Source organism: Galleria mellonella, unplaced genomic scaffold (genome assembly GCF_026898425.1).
Source record: "Galleria mellonella isolate WM207_F2 unplaced genomic scaffold, CSIRO_AGI_GalMel_v1 utg64, whole genome shotgun sequence".
Classification (NCBI taxonomy): Eukaryota; Metazoa; Arthropoda; class Insecta; order Lepidoptera; family Pyralidae; genus Galleria; species Galleria mellonella.
The window spans coordinates 5,872,692-5,886,385 of NW_026442133.1; the positions used below are offsets into that span (position 1 = coordinate 5,872,692).

The 13,694-nt window shown below is 29.9% G+C and overlaps 1 protein-coding gene across 2 annotated transcripts; it reads right to left on the reverse strand.

Moving 5' to 3' along the window:
- Positions 1–1,355: 1,355 nt before the first annotated feature.
- LOC113512548 (aminoacylase-1-like) lies at positions 1,356–13,417 on the reverse strand. Of its 2 annotated transcripts, none has more exons than XM_031907075.2 (10): positions 13,189–13,417; positions 9,702–9,852; positions 7,332–7,504; positions 6,841–7,012; positions 6,411–6,557; positions 5,769–5,845; positions 4,429–4,545; positions 3,875–3,970; positions 2,089–2,222; positions 1,356–1,667 (listed from the first exon to the last, which is right to left on the reverse strand). In XM_031907075.2, exons 2-10 carry the CDS (start codon positions 9,832–9,834, stop codon positions 1,409–1,411), a joined length of 1,308 nt encoding a protein of 435 aa, XP_031762935.2. In that variant the 5' UTR covers positions 9,835–9,852; positions 13,189–13,417; the 3' UTR covers positions 1,356–1,408. The 2 variants fall into 2 exon arrangements, with proteins under 2 accessions (XP_031762935.2, XP_031762936.2); XM_031907076.2 differs by having other exon boundaries at positions 13,089–13,417.
- Positions 13,418–13,694: the final 277 nt, after the last annotated feature.

Genomic DNA, 13,694 nt, shown 5'->3' on the forward strand with positions numbered 1-13,694 from the left:
TATCAAAATAAGAAGAATAGTGTAACAGTAAAATAATTAAATAGATGTGACTTTTATTTTTGTATTAAAATTAAGTGTAGCGCGATGTGTGCCGTGTCTGCAAGTTGCTACGTCCGTAACAACGCGTAGCAGGCACTTAGCTGGTCGCCTCTAGCGCTCTGATTTATGTGCCAGCGACATCGAGCTGTGACAATTTATTTCAATTAACGCTTACGCCCCCTGGCGGTCTACTGACGTGCTATGTAAGATTAATATTAAATCATTAACAACTCATTTCGTTATTTACTAGTCTAGATCATTAATGATAGCTCTACATATAATTAAAGTTATTTATGTCGACTTTATTATTTAATTACAACGTTGTTATGATTTTCAATAAAAAAAATATTAATAATGTGTAATATACGAGTATTCACAATATAAAAACACCTAAAATATAATATGTAGACTCCAAATTACAAAAAAGACATTAAAAATAATTGTTGCATTAATAAATAAATTCTAAGATTTTAATGTATTTATATTATTACCCAAAATATTGTATATTGCTAATTCTAAATGTGCTATAAAAATGTATTTGTCTGTTTCATGTATACATTGCTCTGGTACTGTACAATCAAACGCTAAACGGTTTACTCGACGGATTCAGATCATTCCGCAGAATTCATTTGCTCGTTAAAAGCCTGACAAGTGAGTATTGTCGCCCTGCTCCGCAAACAGACCCAGGAGGCTCGCGAAAAAGTCCTTTTAAAAATGTTGCGGCACGTTCGCATGGGAAAGTACCCATTACGGGAAAGTGCCGGCTGTTTGTTCAAAGATTTAGATGCAAACGTAACGAGAAGCGGTTTTTATAACTGTACAATGACGTTATTTAGGTAAGTCGCGGCTCTTGATGACACAAATTATTAAATCTTTCTTTTTTTTCTGTTTGGTAATTTACCATGGAACGATATCAATAACGAAATAGTACGAGTTTATTTAATATATAAAATAATTCTATTTATTTTATATGTCAGTTTGTTAAGTTTGGGTCTTTGATTTATTGTACCAACAAATATAAATAACAAAAGATTTATATGATATTTTCAATCTCTTAACATATTCCCGTGGTCATATTACTATTACTGCATGATTCCTAGAGGTTTCTCCATATGAATTAGTATATAAAACATCCTAAGTGTTAAGTTATTATATAACCTCTATGTGTACAAAATTTCATTCAAATCCGTTCAACCAAGTAAGGATGAATAAGTAACAAATATCTTTAAAATTTTAAATTTTATAGTATTAGTAGAATTTATGTATGAGCGATTGTTTATTGTCGATAAAAATAATTAAAAAATAAAAACAAACAATTAACAATTGTATATATTTAATAGTAAGTTCAGTTCAGTTCAGTCCAATAAAATTACAGAGCAGTTTTAACAATATACACACTAGGATCTGGGGAAGTGTCACTGCTTGGTATGTTTGCGAGTTTCGTGATGATTTGTTCATATATATTGATGCCCTTGAGGAAGGTGCTGGCCGGGAGATATTCGTCAACGGCGTGTAATAGCAGTGGTGTATTTGCCATCGGTGAGATGCCAAATGCGGGCACGCCGGCCAATCGAACGTGTCGCGCGTCTGTCGACCCCGGTGGCACAATTGGTATTATTGGCACTTTCCTGTCAAAATATATTAAAAAATATATATTTTTTTCTTTGGTAATGAAACCTAAATAGGCTGGTTTAATAGAATATAATGAAAAGGTTTGTCACCAAGTTATGTTAAAATTATCATAGAAATTCTCAGTAACAAATTAACCAATTAATCGATTTTTTATTTGTACTACTATCGGACATAAGCAAGTGCCCTATGGTCTGTTTAATTATCCGTTTGTTTATATAGCAAATTAAAGAATTAAAATTAACATTTATAATTTATATTAAAAAATTTAAGTACGAATTTAATTTTAATTAATTTAAATTTTTAAATTGAATATAAACAAACGGATAATTAAACCAAATTATTGATACAGAATATAGACATAGTTAGGGCAGTGACTTATTTTTAAATTATTACTTTAAACTTATAAAATGTACTAACAATGATCTTGCTGCTTGGTTGATTGCCCGCCAATATGGGTTAGACAAAGACACGACAGTGGCGGGACTCTGCGGATTCTTTGATATGTAGGTCAACGTAATATTTTCTCCAGCTTCAGCTATCCATTGTTCCAACTGAAAAATAATGGATAATTATGAATAATTACTGTCAGAGATTACTGTACCATTTCATCTTTCAGATTAGCACACTGCTATGTATGTACCAAAGAGAGATTTTGTACAAAAGTCATTTGGGTACCTCTGTTCCATTCGTGTTTCTACCGTGAAGTTGTTATGTTCGCATGGTTATGAAAGTGAATTTACAATGTACAGAAGCATAACATCTTAGTCTTCAGGAATGGCAATGCATGAGGGTATTATGGGCGAAACAGTATACTCTGTTATGTCCATAGTACCGTTTATGCCTATAGGCGACGATTACCGCTTTCCATCAGGTGGGTCGTCAACTTGTTTGCCATTTTAAGTTGCATAAAAATGTATTATTTACATTTTATAGCAGAAATAGGTACTATCCTTAATCTATGGCAAAAATAAATAAAATTATAATAATCCATATAACATTTATTTGATAATATCGAGGCGTCATAGTTTTAAGGAAGATAATTTTGCACCAAATGTGGTCTAGTCGTAATATGGTCTTATGATTGTAGCCAATACTATAAAATTTCTATTAATTTAGTTTCATAAAAAATAGCTGCTCTAATCGCGGCAAAATATTTACTGAGCCAATAGGATAGTAAATCATATAGAATACTTTTTATACTATTATGACAAGCGTACGGCCTGTTGGATGGTAAAAAAGGGTTATCGTAGCCTAAGGATGCTTGTTACAATATAATATATGAATGCAAAAAAAAAAAATTAAATGGGATATTGTGTAAATAGGTACACAAACAAATTGAGAAAATCTTCTTTATAGATAGACGTAATTAAATTTTTACGCCATGATAAGACCTACTTACAAATAATTTATTATAACTTATACCTATTTTTAAATCGACTTAGCAAATCATTAGGATTATTATATCAATAAAATCTATCATTGACTATTATATTGTTACCGTAAACAAGAATAAATTTGTAGAAAAAATTAAGATTGTGGGCTTAAAATTAATAATGTTAGATATATAAGATATATAATATTTTATGATTGGTTTGTCCAACTTTGTATAATCTTTTGTGTTGTCTAGAAAGTAATAAATAATAATAAAAAAAAACTAAAGTTTATATTTTGGAACTAAATTATAATATCTACATAAAAATAATATAAAATAAAAATTAAGAAGGATTACAGAACTAATCCAGTTCTAGTCATTCTTTGGAATAAACTACACATAAATAGATTGCTACCTAATTTGTGTAAATAAATTGTTAATGATCTAGAACCTTGGGCATTGAGAAACTGTCTAAGTTTGTAATCAACACATATTTGTGGAAATGTTTGCATTGTTTTACTTTTAAATACATATTTTTATAAGAGACAAAATAAGTGTACTACTTTGGTATGAAATTACTATACCTTAATATTTTGAAACCGGTCAGACAATATATTATATTATAGTTTCGGTGTTTTATTAAATAATAACTTGTGGAAGTAATAACTAAAAGTGTTTACTCACTTATAAATGTAAATTCCAAATTGTGTATATGCTGGATTTGTTGATACCTACTTAGAACAACAAATCCAGCGTCAACACATATTTAAATATATTTTAAATTGGTAACTATTTCAATTTAATATCTATATGTAGTCATAGTGAACTTACTTGTGCTTGGAATGCATCTTCATTCACTCGAGTTCCCAGACGAATATCAAACGTGAGACTAACAACGCTTGGGATGATATTGTTTGCTGTACCACCCTAAATGATAGTAAAAATTGTATTTGCATTAGTTAGTTTATGTATATATTTATGAAAACTAATTATAACTTAATTTCTCGAATTAGAAATGCGTTTTATACTGTCAAGAATATACTATCGATTAATTTAATGTAAAAATCGTAGCTTGTATAATTTTCGATCGATAGAACACATCAACTAGACTGTCTAATTTTGTACTTCGTAATCAATTGAGGTTCTACTATTGGGCATAAATCTTTCTCACAAGAACAAGGCATAATATTACTAGTAGGCGAAAGGTATGGTAAAGTTTTTTGTTTTAAATTTTTCTTCTTTTCAATAGGGATATTGTGTTTTGTTCCCTTATTTCCCGTTGACATACTGCGGTTAGCACTCAGAGAAAACATTACATTAAAAAAATAATATACCCACACACATTTATCCTGCACATTTATTATATTAGTGAAATTTATACTTACGTTTAATCTGTTAAGATTAACCGATGTATATACGCCAGCATCGAATATTGTTGCCCTTGTCGATATTATGTACTGTTCCTCCCTGAACTTCAATAACGCATCGATTACATTGCGACACTGTAACATTTTCAAAAAACATTTTGACAAATTAATGGATTTTTTTTCTAATTGCAATGACTACCCCTGTCGTCTAGATTACCTACAATCTCTAATATTTATGTGTGATTAGAATATTTCCTATTTTATTTTTCACTTCAATTTACATTTCTTACCATTCCACGCATATATGGTACACGCTCGCTCGAGCTGCGTGGTTGAGAGTTATTTTATCAGTTTGTTGATTTCACTGTATTAAATATTACCGTTTCATAATCTAATCGGATTGATCCTACTTAATAAACGAATTACTTGCAAATAACTGATAAGTAATTCTATTATATTACTTAGTAGCTTTGATTCACAGCTCTACCTGTCAATAATAGATATTATATTATGTGGAATGTGGAAAAAATTCCAATGTTAGATAATGAAGTTAAATAAAATCCATTGTTTTTTTATAATATATAGTCAATTAATATAGTCATAAATACGCAAATTTAAAAAATTTTCAAATTCTGTATCTCAACACGACATGGGAATCTTGAATTTTATACAGACCATAGCTGTGAAGTATATTATATTAAGTCTATGGCCGCAACGGTCAACAAATGCTTCTGACTAAACATAAAAATTTTTCGTTTATATTCCTATCTTTAAATTAATACCAGTTCCATAGTCGGTATGTATATACATACCTATGGCCTTAATTATGTTATAAAACTGAAACTGAGTATGTTCGTTTGTTCTCTCTCGGAGCTTTATGGTTTAACCAATTATTACGAAATTTACCATACGTGTATCATTCAGTATGAATAAGGTAATAGGTATTTTTTTTATTCCAATCACAGGTACTAGGGGGGAAAGGGATTGTTAGTAATGGAGACTGAGAATCCCATCGCTAGCAATATACCCAACCAGGTCGACCTCCTCGCGGTTCCCCCTGGAAACTATCATCGTTAATTCCTGAAGAATTTATCATGATGGGCTAACTGGCCTGTTTTCATGCTCATCTATCACCCTTCACTGGTGCTCCGCCAGCGTATCCCGTTAGCGCAGGCGGAGTTACCATACCATTTTCACCCATCAAAAAAAAAATCACAGGTACTAAGTGCGAATAAAAGCTAGTTACAAATTACTGATTAATCGATTAATATACAGGTAAAACAGCATCACACTATATGAAAAACCTCTGTGTAAAATTTGAAGTTTGTGGACTTTACAATTCACAGAATTATGTATACCTTTCCAGTAGCGGTAGAGTTAGTCGCAGGAAAAGTTGAACCATGTGCAGCTTCACCGTAGCAGTCCACTTTAATTTCTGTGAGCAAAAGAAAATGTTAACAGTAATGAATAAACATTTCATTTTATTATAATTTTAAATAGACATAAAGTGATACCTAGTAAAATTGTCTAAACTCTAGGAAGTTGTTTAAGTACATTTTTTTGTCAAATAATCTATTCTAATTGCCTAGTTCTAAAACTAGAGTACCTGTGTGGTAAAAAATTACCCAATAAAACTCCAATCTAAATAAACACGAACAAAGAAAAGTTGTAAAATAATAATATTATTTTAATATCTAAGTTCTTTTTTAATACGATTTAATCTTGTAATATCTATGTATCTTTTTTAATATTATATAATATAAATATATAATATATATTGTTATTTATTACATGCACCTAGTTATATAAGTATCTACGCCACACCAATATATATATATATATATATATATATATATATATATATATATATATATATATATATATATATATATATATATATATATATATATATATATATATATATATATGCTAATGTATGTATATGTATAGGTAGTTTAACAAAGTCAATGCAAAATAGTTAATATTATTTGATATATTACGCCACACCACCTTATCTTGGTAAAAGAGGGGTATAATTGGTATGGGGGAAGGTGCCCCTTCATCTAATTCTAATCCTACGTTCAATGCGGAGAACTCTTCACTTTGTAGGAATGGAATCATGCCGTCTTCACCGCCCACTTCTTCATCTAAAACAGAAATGGCTAATTAAAAAATATTTACTACATTTACCTATTATTTACAAATCAAAAGCATAATTTTAGATTGTATTTACGTAAGTTTAAATATTAAGAAATTATAATTTACACAATTTACTTTATAGAAAATATTTTATTATTGTTTGAGATTTTATTCAAATAAAGATGTTATAGTTTGTATAGAAAAAATTATATTGTCATAGTTGTGCAATTAGATAAATGCCTATTTTCATATATAGTACAAATAGAACATATATAGTAAAACATAATTTACCAGGCATAATCGTCATGTAAACATCTCTCAAAAGAGTAATATTGTTAGCTTTAATTCTACTCAGAGCTTCGTAATATTGTATGGTAACTGACTTCATGTCTTGAGTACCACGACCATAGATCCTGCCGTTTTCTGTAAGAACCCCTCCAAATGGCGGATAGGTCCATCCTTCCTGGAATTATTATTTATTTGTTAATGTCATACAATAACAACCAGTATTTCTAGTACTTATTATAGAAACAGTAAACAGAAAAACAAATAATAGGGAACAGAATGCAAAATATTTAAACCACAAATATAGAGAATATAATTATTTGAATTGAACCGACCGGGAATTGATCTGCAGAATGTAGCGAACATTGCAATTGTAGCAAAAGTATCTAAATGTATGTAATGCGCTCGTGGAAATTACTAGATTGTTACAATTTGTTTTAATATATAACAAAATCCAAAAGTGATATATCTGAGAATAAACTTTTGAATTAACTTACACTTTCATCAGCGGGTACTACATCCACGTGAGAGTTAAGTTGAATGCTATTCAGTGAAGAATCTAGTCCAGCCCATTTTAGAACAATTATTGGATAGCCCTTTGTGTATTCGTAAACATTTATAGGGACATCTTGTTCTGCTGCCAACCGAGTCCAAAATTCAACGGCTGGGGCTATCGAATTCAAAATATTACAATTATAAGAAAATATAAATTTTATTTTTACAAATATAATTAAAATAATCGAGGTGAGTTTTGATAAATTTGTCGTTTTTGTTGCTACTGTAGAAAACCGATGAAACATAGTGAAATATGACAAATTTTGCAATTTCACATAATGATTTGCATTGATTATGGCGATTTTTGTAACTAAACACGTCTATCGCCGCTTTTATTATGTTTAAAAATCCATCCATGTATGAGTTAAATAAATGACATTTCATTTAAAAAAGAATGAATGTACGAATACTTTTTGTTTGTCATTATTTGCTTAGTTAACGTAAAAATATTTTTACATAATTTTTTTTAAAACAAAAATTATCATAAACAAAGTTGATGTTAAACTATTTAACAGTATTGATTTAAATTAAATAAATATATTATCAAATTCGTATTTTTTTTTATTATAACCGTGTTATGATACTTTTTACACTCATATTTATTTTGTGTTTGTTTAGCATATATTTTTTAAATCTTGCTAAGATTATAATGTGGAAAACATGTTCTGATATTTAAATATATGGATATTTAAATACACTTAATTCTCTTATTTAAAGAACCATATTATAAGCCTGCTGTTATCACGTTGACTTGGGTATACGGTTGCTTGGTTTACAGGTTTGATTCCATTTTTTTTTTCTATAGAATTTTGTGTTATACGATGCATTGGGGATGAACTAATCTGACATATTTTCTTAGTTACCGCCTTGAGATAAGTAATAATTACCTAATTCAAGAATCGAGATGTAAATGAGTGCAAATTTCTGTAAATTATCTCTTAAAATTTATTTCAGAATATAAAACATTCTGAAATAAATTTAAAATATAGTATCTTGTTTTTTTTTTTCTTAGTTACCACAATCTTCGCCATTTAAAAAATAGGTATAACTTCTTATATTTGAACTATTTAATTATTTACCTAAACATTATAAATAAAACACATCTTTATAGGTATGGTTTCGAGAGACAACCAGATGCATTTTTTTCGAACTACTTTAATACTACTGGCCTCAGATAGCCTTTACAGCTTAACCAGAAATAACAGGGCGAGTGCAGATAGCACTACTACTATGACAAACCCACGAAAGGACTTACGGAGTGACCCTTCGTCATCTTCATCCGGACAAAATATTTTAAAGTTATTGAGGAGTAAAAATTGGTTTCAATTGGTTCATGCATAACGCGGCTGCTGCGTCACCAGTTTTTGACTTGACTACACTACTTTTTTTCAAATCTTTTACACTTCGTACATATTAGTGACCATTTTTTTTATCTAATATGAAAGTTAGTCATCAGCCAGTATATGTAAAAATTTTAAATATTGCAAAGTTTTTTTGGATATTTCTCATTCAAATAATTGATTAATAAATAATTAATATAAAATAATGGGCAATGTCTGTCTTACGACAATAACATAGCCCGAAGAGTAAGGAAACTGAACTATGACTAGTCACATAACTTTAAGAACCGATAACCGATGAAGAAGAAAGGTTCTTGAGTGGCAACCCCATAAGGGCAAAAGCAGTGTAGGACGATAGATGGAGTGACCACCTCAAATGCATTACAGGAAGTTAGTGGGTGGCTCAGGACTGTTTTTATGGCAATTTATGGGGGAGGCCTATGTTTTGCAGTGGACGGATAATGGCTGAGATGATGATGATGATGATGAATGTCTGTTTAATTATTTGGGTATCAATACAAATGACTAAACAAACATTTCTCTAGATATATTTACGAAAGCAAAGGGCTGCCTGTTTAGTGTAGTAACTAACAGTAATCTCTTCTTATAAGAAGATACCTGAGCCAAATAGCGAAAAGTTAATAAGTTTTATTCTAGAAATATGTGTTTGATTACAAACATAGGATATACATTTTAAAAGAATTTCTTTCTTCTTTTTAGTGTAATTATGCACTTAATACTGTAGCAAAAGAACAATTGTAAAAAATATAAATCGGTACCAATCTGACATATTTTTTTAGATGTTTCACATATTAAACAGAAATAAGAAATACACAAATGTATCTATATTACATCAGACCGACATTGTTAGGCTCAGCCTCTATCATGCCACATTCAAATATGCTATATAACAGATATGGCAACAGCGGACAAAACCTCTTCTCCAAACATTTAATTATTATGTGTACTTACTCAGATCACCACCAGTAGTTGTATTTATACGGATATATTCTTGAAATCGTTGTACCGCTGGGTCATCGGCATATCTATTTCCATTAACTCCATACAATCCACAAAAAACCACGCCAAATAGTACCCACTGCATTTTACGAGCTACCTATATCTACAAACAATGTATGACAATGTGCAATTCCGGACAAAGCCGTAAGTATTTATAGCAGAATCAAGTTTATTACATCATTAACCATCTATAAAGTTTATAACTTTCTATCTGTAAGCCTGTGTTATATTATTAGATAAGTATAACTAGTTTTAATCTAGTGATCTGTCATAACTTGATAATCATTTCTATAAGGCTATAAATTTAAAAGTCTCTTTTAATAACCGCTCGGAAAAGTCATTATATTACATACTCGTATATATTTAATTTAATAAGTTATTATAATCAAATAGTGGTGTCTGTTTCATTTAAAGTTCATAAATATTGAAGTTTTTTCTATTTGAAAAAGATACACAACTTCCATGTAACTTGAAAACTGTGTCTACAAACGGTTCAATTAAAAAACTATACTTAGTTGGAACATAAGAACTTTCACACAAGTCTAATTTTGAATGATGATCAATTAATTTGAAAACATTTTGCGTCGAAATTACGAATGCTTATAGTCTTTATAAACATAAATATTCCAAAATTTTCTGTAGTATAGATGATTGTAGTTATTCTTCCAATATGGACAATTAAACGATATACCTAGTGAGATGTCTGGGTCGGATTGACTTCACTTTATTCGAGCTACAGTTGTAATTAAGGCAATTAAAGCTTAAATTATTACAATATTCCTTTAGAAAACAGAATCTGATGGCATTAAAAATGGAATTAAGCAGAAATACAGTAAAGATGATGCGAAATATTAACCTCGGACTACGAGCCTTTCGAAAAAAGAGAGATCATTTATTAAATGCTTGTTTAATGAACAGCATGTCAAAAAATGTCGAGTTTATATCTTGTATTCAGATACAAAAAAATTATATCGAAAAGAAGTACAACTGTCAAAACGACAGAATGTATGTACTCACGAGCCAAGAAACCAGCAGTACATTTCGTTTCTACAACACGAAAATTACCCTCATCGGTGACGATTCAATTGGGAGGATCGTATTTGGGATTAATTCAACTCTTTTTTTTATGAAAAAAAAGCTCTCTCCAATGCAAAAGTCTACCAAAAGACGGTTTTAAGGAAGATTGTCCAGCCTAAATGATTGTCAAGTCAAACAAATTATAAACAAAAACATTGGCTGTTCCAACAAGGCTCGGCGCTAACGCATAAAACCAAAAAGTACACAAACTTGATTAAGCATGAATAAAATTGATTTCATATGAAATAAAGATTGGTCTCATCTAGCCTAGATCTTATAAAATATGGCAATATATAGAGGAAAAAGTATGTACAGTGTCCTCACAATATTAAGTCTTCACTCGTGAAAACAGTATTGTATATAATCGTGGCACGCACAATACTCATGCCAATATTTGTCATACCTATAAACATGAGCGGCGCGCGTGCCGCGATTGATGACTGACCAATAAGGTTGAGGGCCTGTATTCAAAATCAAGGGGGACATCTTGAAAGAACTATATTAAAATATCTTTATTTTTTTATTTTATGCCTTAATATCTGTATGAAGAAATTTAAGAACTAAGTATAATCTATCAACAAAAAATTCAAACAGGCTAGCTTACTTTTGTTCTGGTCTTAAGCTGTTTGAATTTCTTGTCGCGTAGTCATATTTAATTAATTTTTTTGCAAAAACTGTTCTTTTATTTGATTACAATATAAAATATTATCTAAGCATATCTATTGATCTTACGAATGGGAAAATTTAATTATTCTAAATTAATAGCTTCGATCAAAATTCTTTTTCAAATACTTTTTAAGGATAACCGGAAATTTCTGTTTGGTATTTTACCAAAATAGATAATGTAGTCAGACTTATGCTTATACCAAAGAGAGATAGAACATTTACTTACGTTGAAAAATTCTTAACATACTCATTGTCGTAAACATAAACAGATCTAGAGATATAAGTATAAATTTGTAATTGTCTTTAAGTACGAAATTAATTATTAATGATATTGTCATTTTTATATCATTTTTAGTAAGTAGTTACGATACTTACATATATACCATCAATAAATTTGATATTCTTTGTCGGAGAAATTGTTCTACGTAAATGAAGATTTTTCATACAGATACTACGTACCTACATGCTTCATTGTAATACCTAGATATCTTTTATTTTCTGATATCAAAAATACCTTAATTACTGAGCTCACAATAAAGTTATATTGCAATAAAAATGTCTTAAATAACAACAAATTCATTCAATAGAAGTGAGAAAACACAAAGTTCTTAGTTTTGCGTAGGTATATAGATTTAAGTACATACGCACGCACGTGATTTATCAAGGTGCGTATGTATGTAGGTATTCTTTACTGGTACCTAATCGGGTTACTGTATAACATATCGTCTGTGAATGGACGATTTTATTATTTGGGATTAATTGCAATAAATAAAAATGACAGAAACGTAACCGACTTGAATTTAAAAAGCCCCATATCTATATCGCAATAATTGCTGATTTATCCTATCTGCATATATCATCTTAATTGCAGAGCATAGGTCTCTTCCTCGATGCGGGTTATTACTCTTCCCGTAAAACATTGAGATCGATTCTAAGACGCTGTTTTTTTAAACCTATTTATAAAACTAAAATATCAATTTTATATAATAGAGAAATCTTTATTCTAAGGATCAATATGAATTAAATTTATAATAGATTTCGGTTAAAATTATTATTAGTTTATGATACTCCATACAACATAGCAACGGTTACCAGTTTCCATCAGGTAAGCCGTCCGCTTGTTAAACCATTCTAAGCTGTATAAAAAAAGCCATTTTGCGGAAGTATCAAATTAAAATATTAGGCAAAGTTAGGTTAAGAAGTAGGTTTAGAGAAATGGCTCTACAGAATCGGCCCGACTATGCAGGCAACTTGATATCTACTATAAAGTTTTATTTCGAGTTCAGAGTTTTGGTTCTAGTCGCCTCCCACAATATCTAAAAGTTTAAAAAGTTCTTGTGTATTATATTGTACGTATTATTAGATATGTATTTGTATGTGAATAGTAAATTTACGTTTAGATACAAATCATATCATTTCGACAGAGTCGCTTTTCACCTTTAGTTTTGTATTTATATTAGCACCAATTAGGTAAGCAGGTAGATTTTTTATTACTTGTATTCACTTTGTTTTGATAGCATAAATCGATGATGACGGTATTAACAAAATAACAACAATATTTGTTGAGAGACAAACAAAAGAATTAATTACACCTACTCAGTCTTCCTGCGCAACTGCGCACACAAAGTACTTTCTGACCTGCAAAGTACTTTCGCACCTGTACAAGCAGACTTTTCCAGTAAACTAAAATACACACCATATGGCCACGTTATTACTTTTCACTCCACTGAAGTCAGTAAATGCAAAAAAATTGTTGTTTTTAATAAGAGATGTTAAAAACAAGTATCTTAATATGGAGAATTAACTCAGTTAAGTATAACTATTTTGAAACGCAGATTGACTTATTTACATTTTTAATAACAGTTTTCACTAAAAATTATAGAACTTCTATGTGCCTGCACAATAATCATTTGTCGTGAAACATTTTTTTTTGATCTTTGATAAATTGCTTGAACCGATTATTATCTCAATGATCCCAATGTAAGTGACATATAAATGTAGATAACTTATCTGTTTATTATCGTTATAAATAAAGTGTTGTTTATGCATCCAAAGTCAACGGATTTTTATTTTTTATTAAATCATTCAATGATTATCCATCTAGTAAGAAATACGAACGCATTAGAAGTATCTAGGTATTTAAGGGTATTACCAGAAAACTTTTAAGATCCAATAAGCGTAGTTTCTATCTATAGCAGCTAT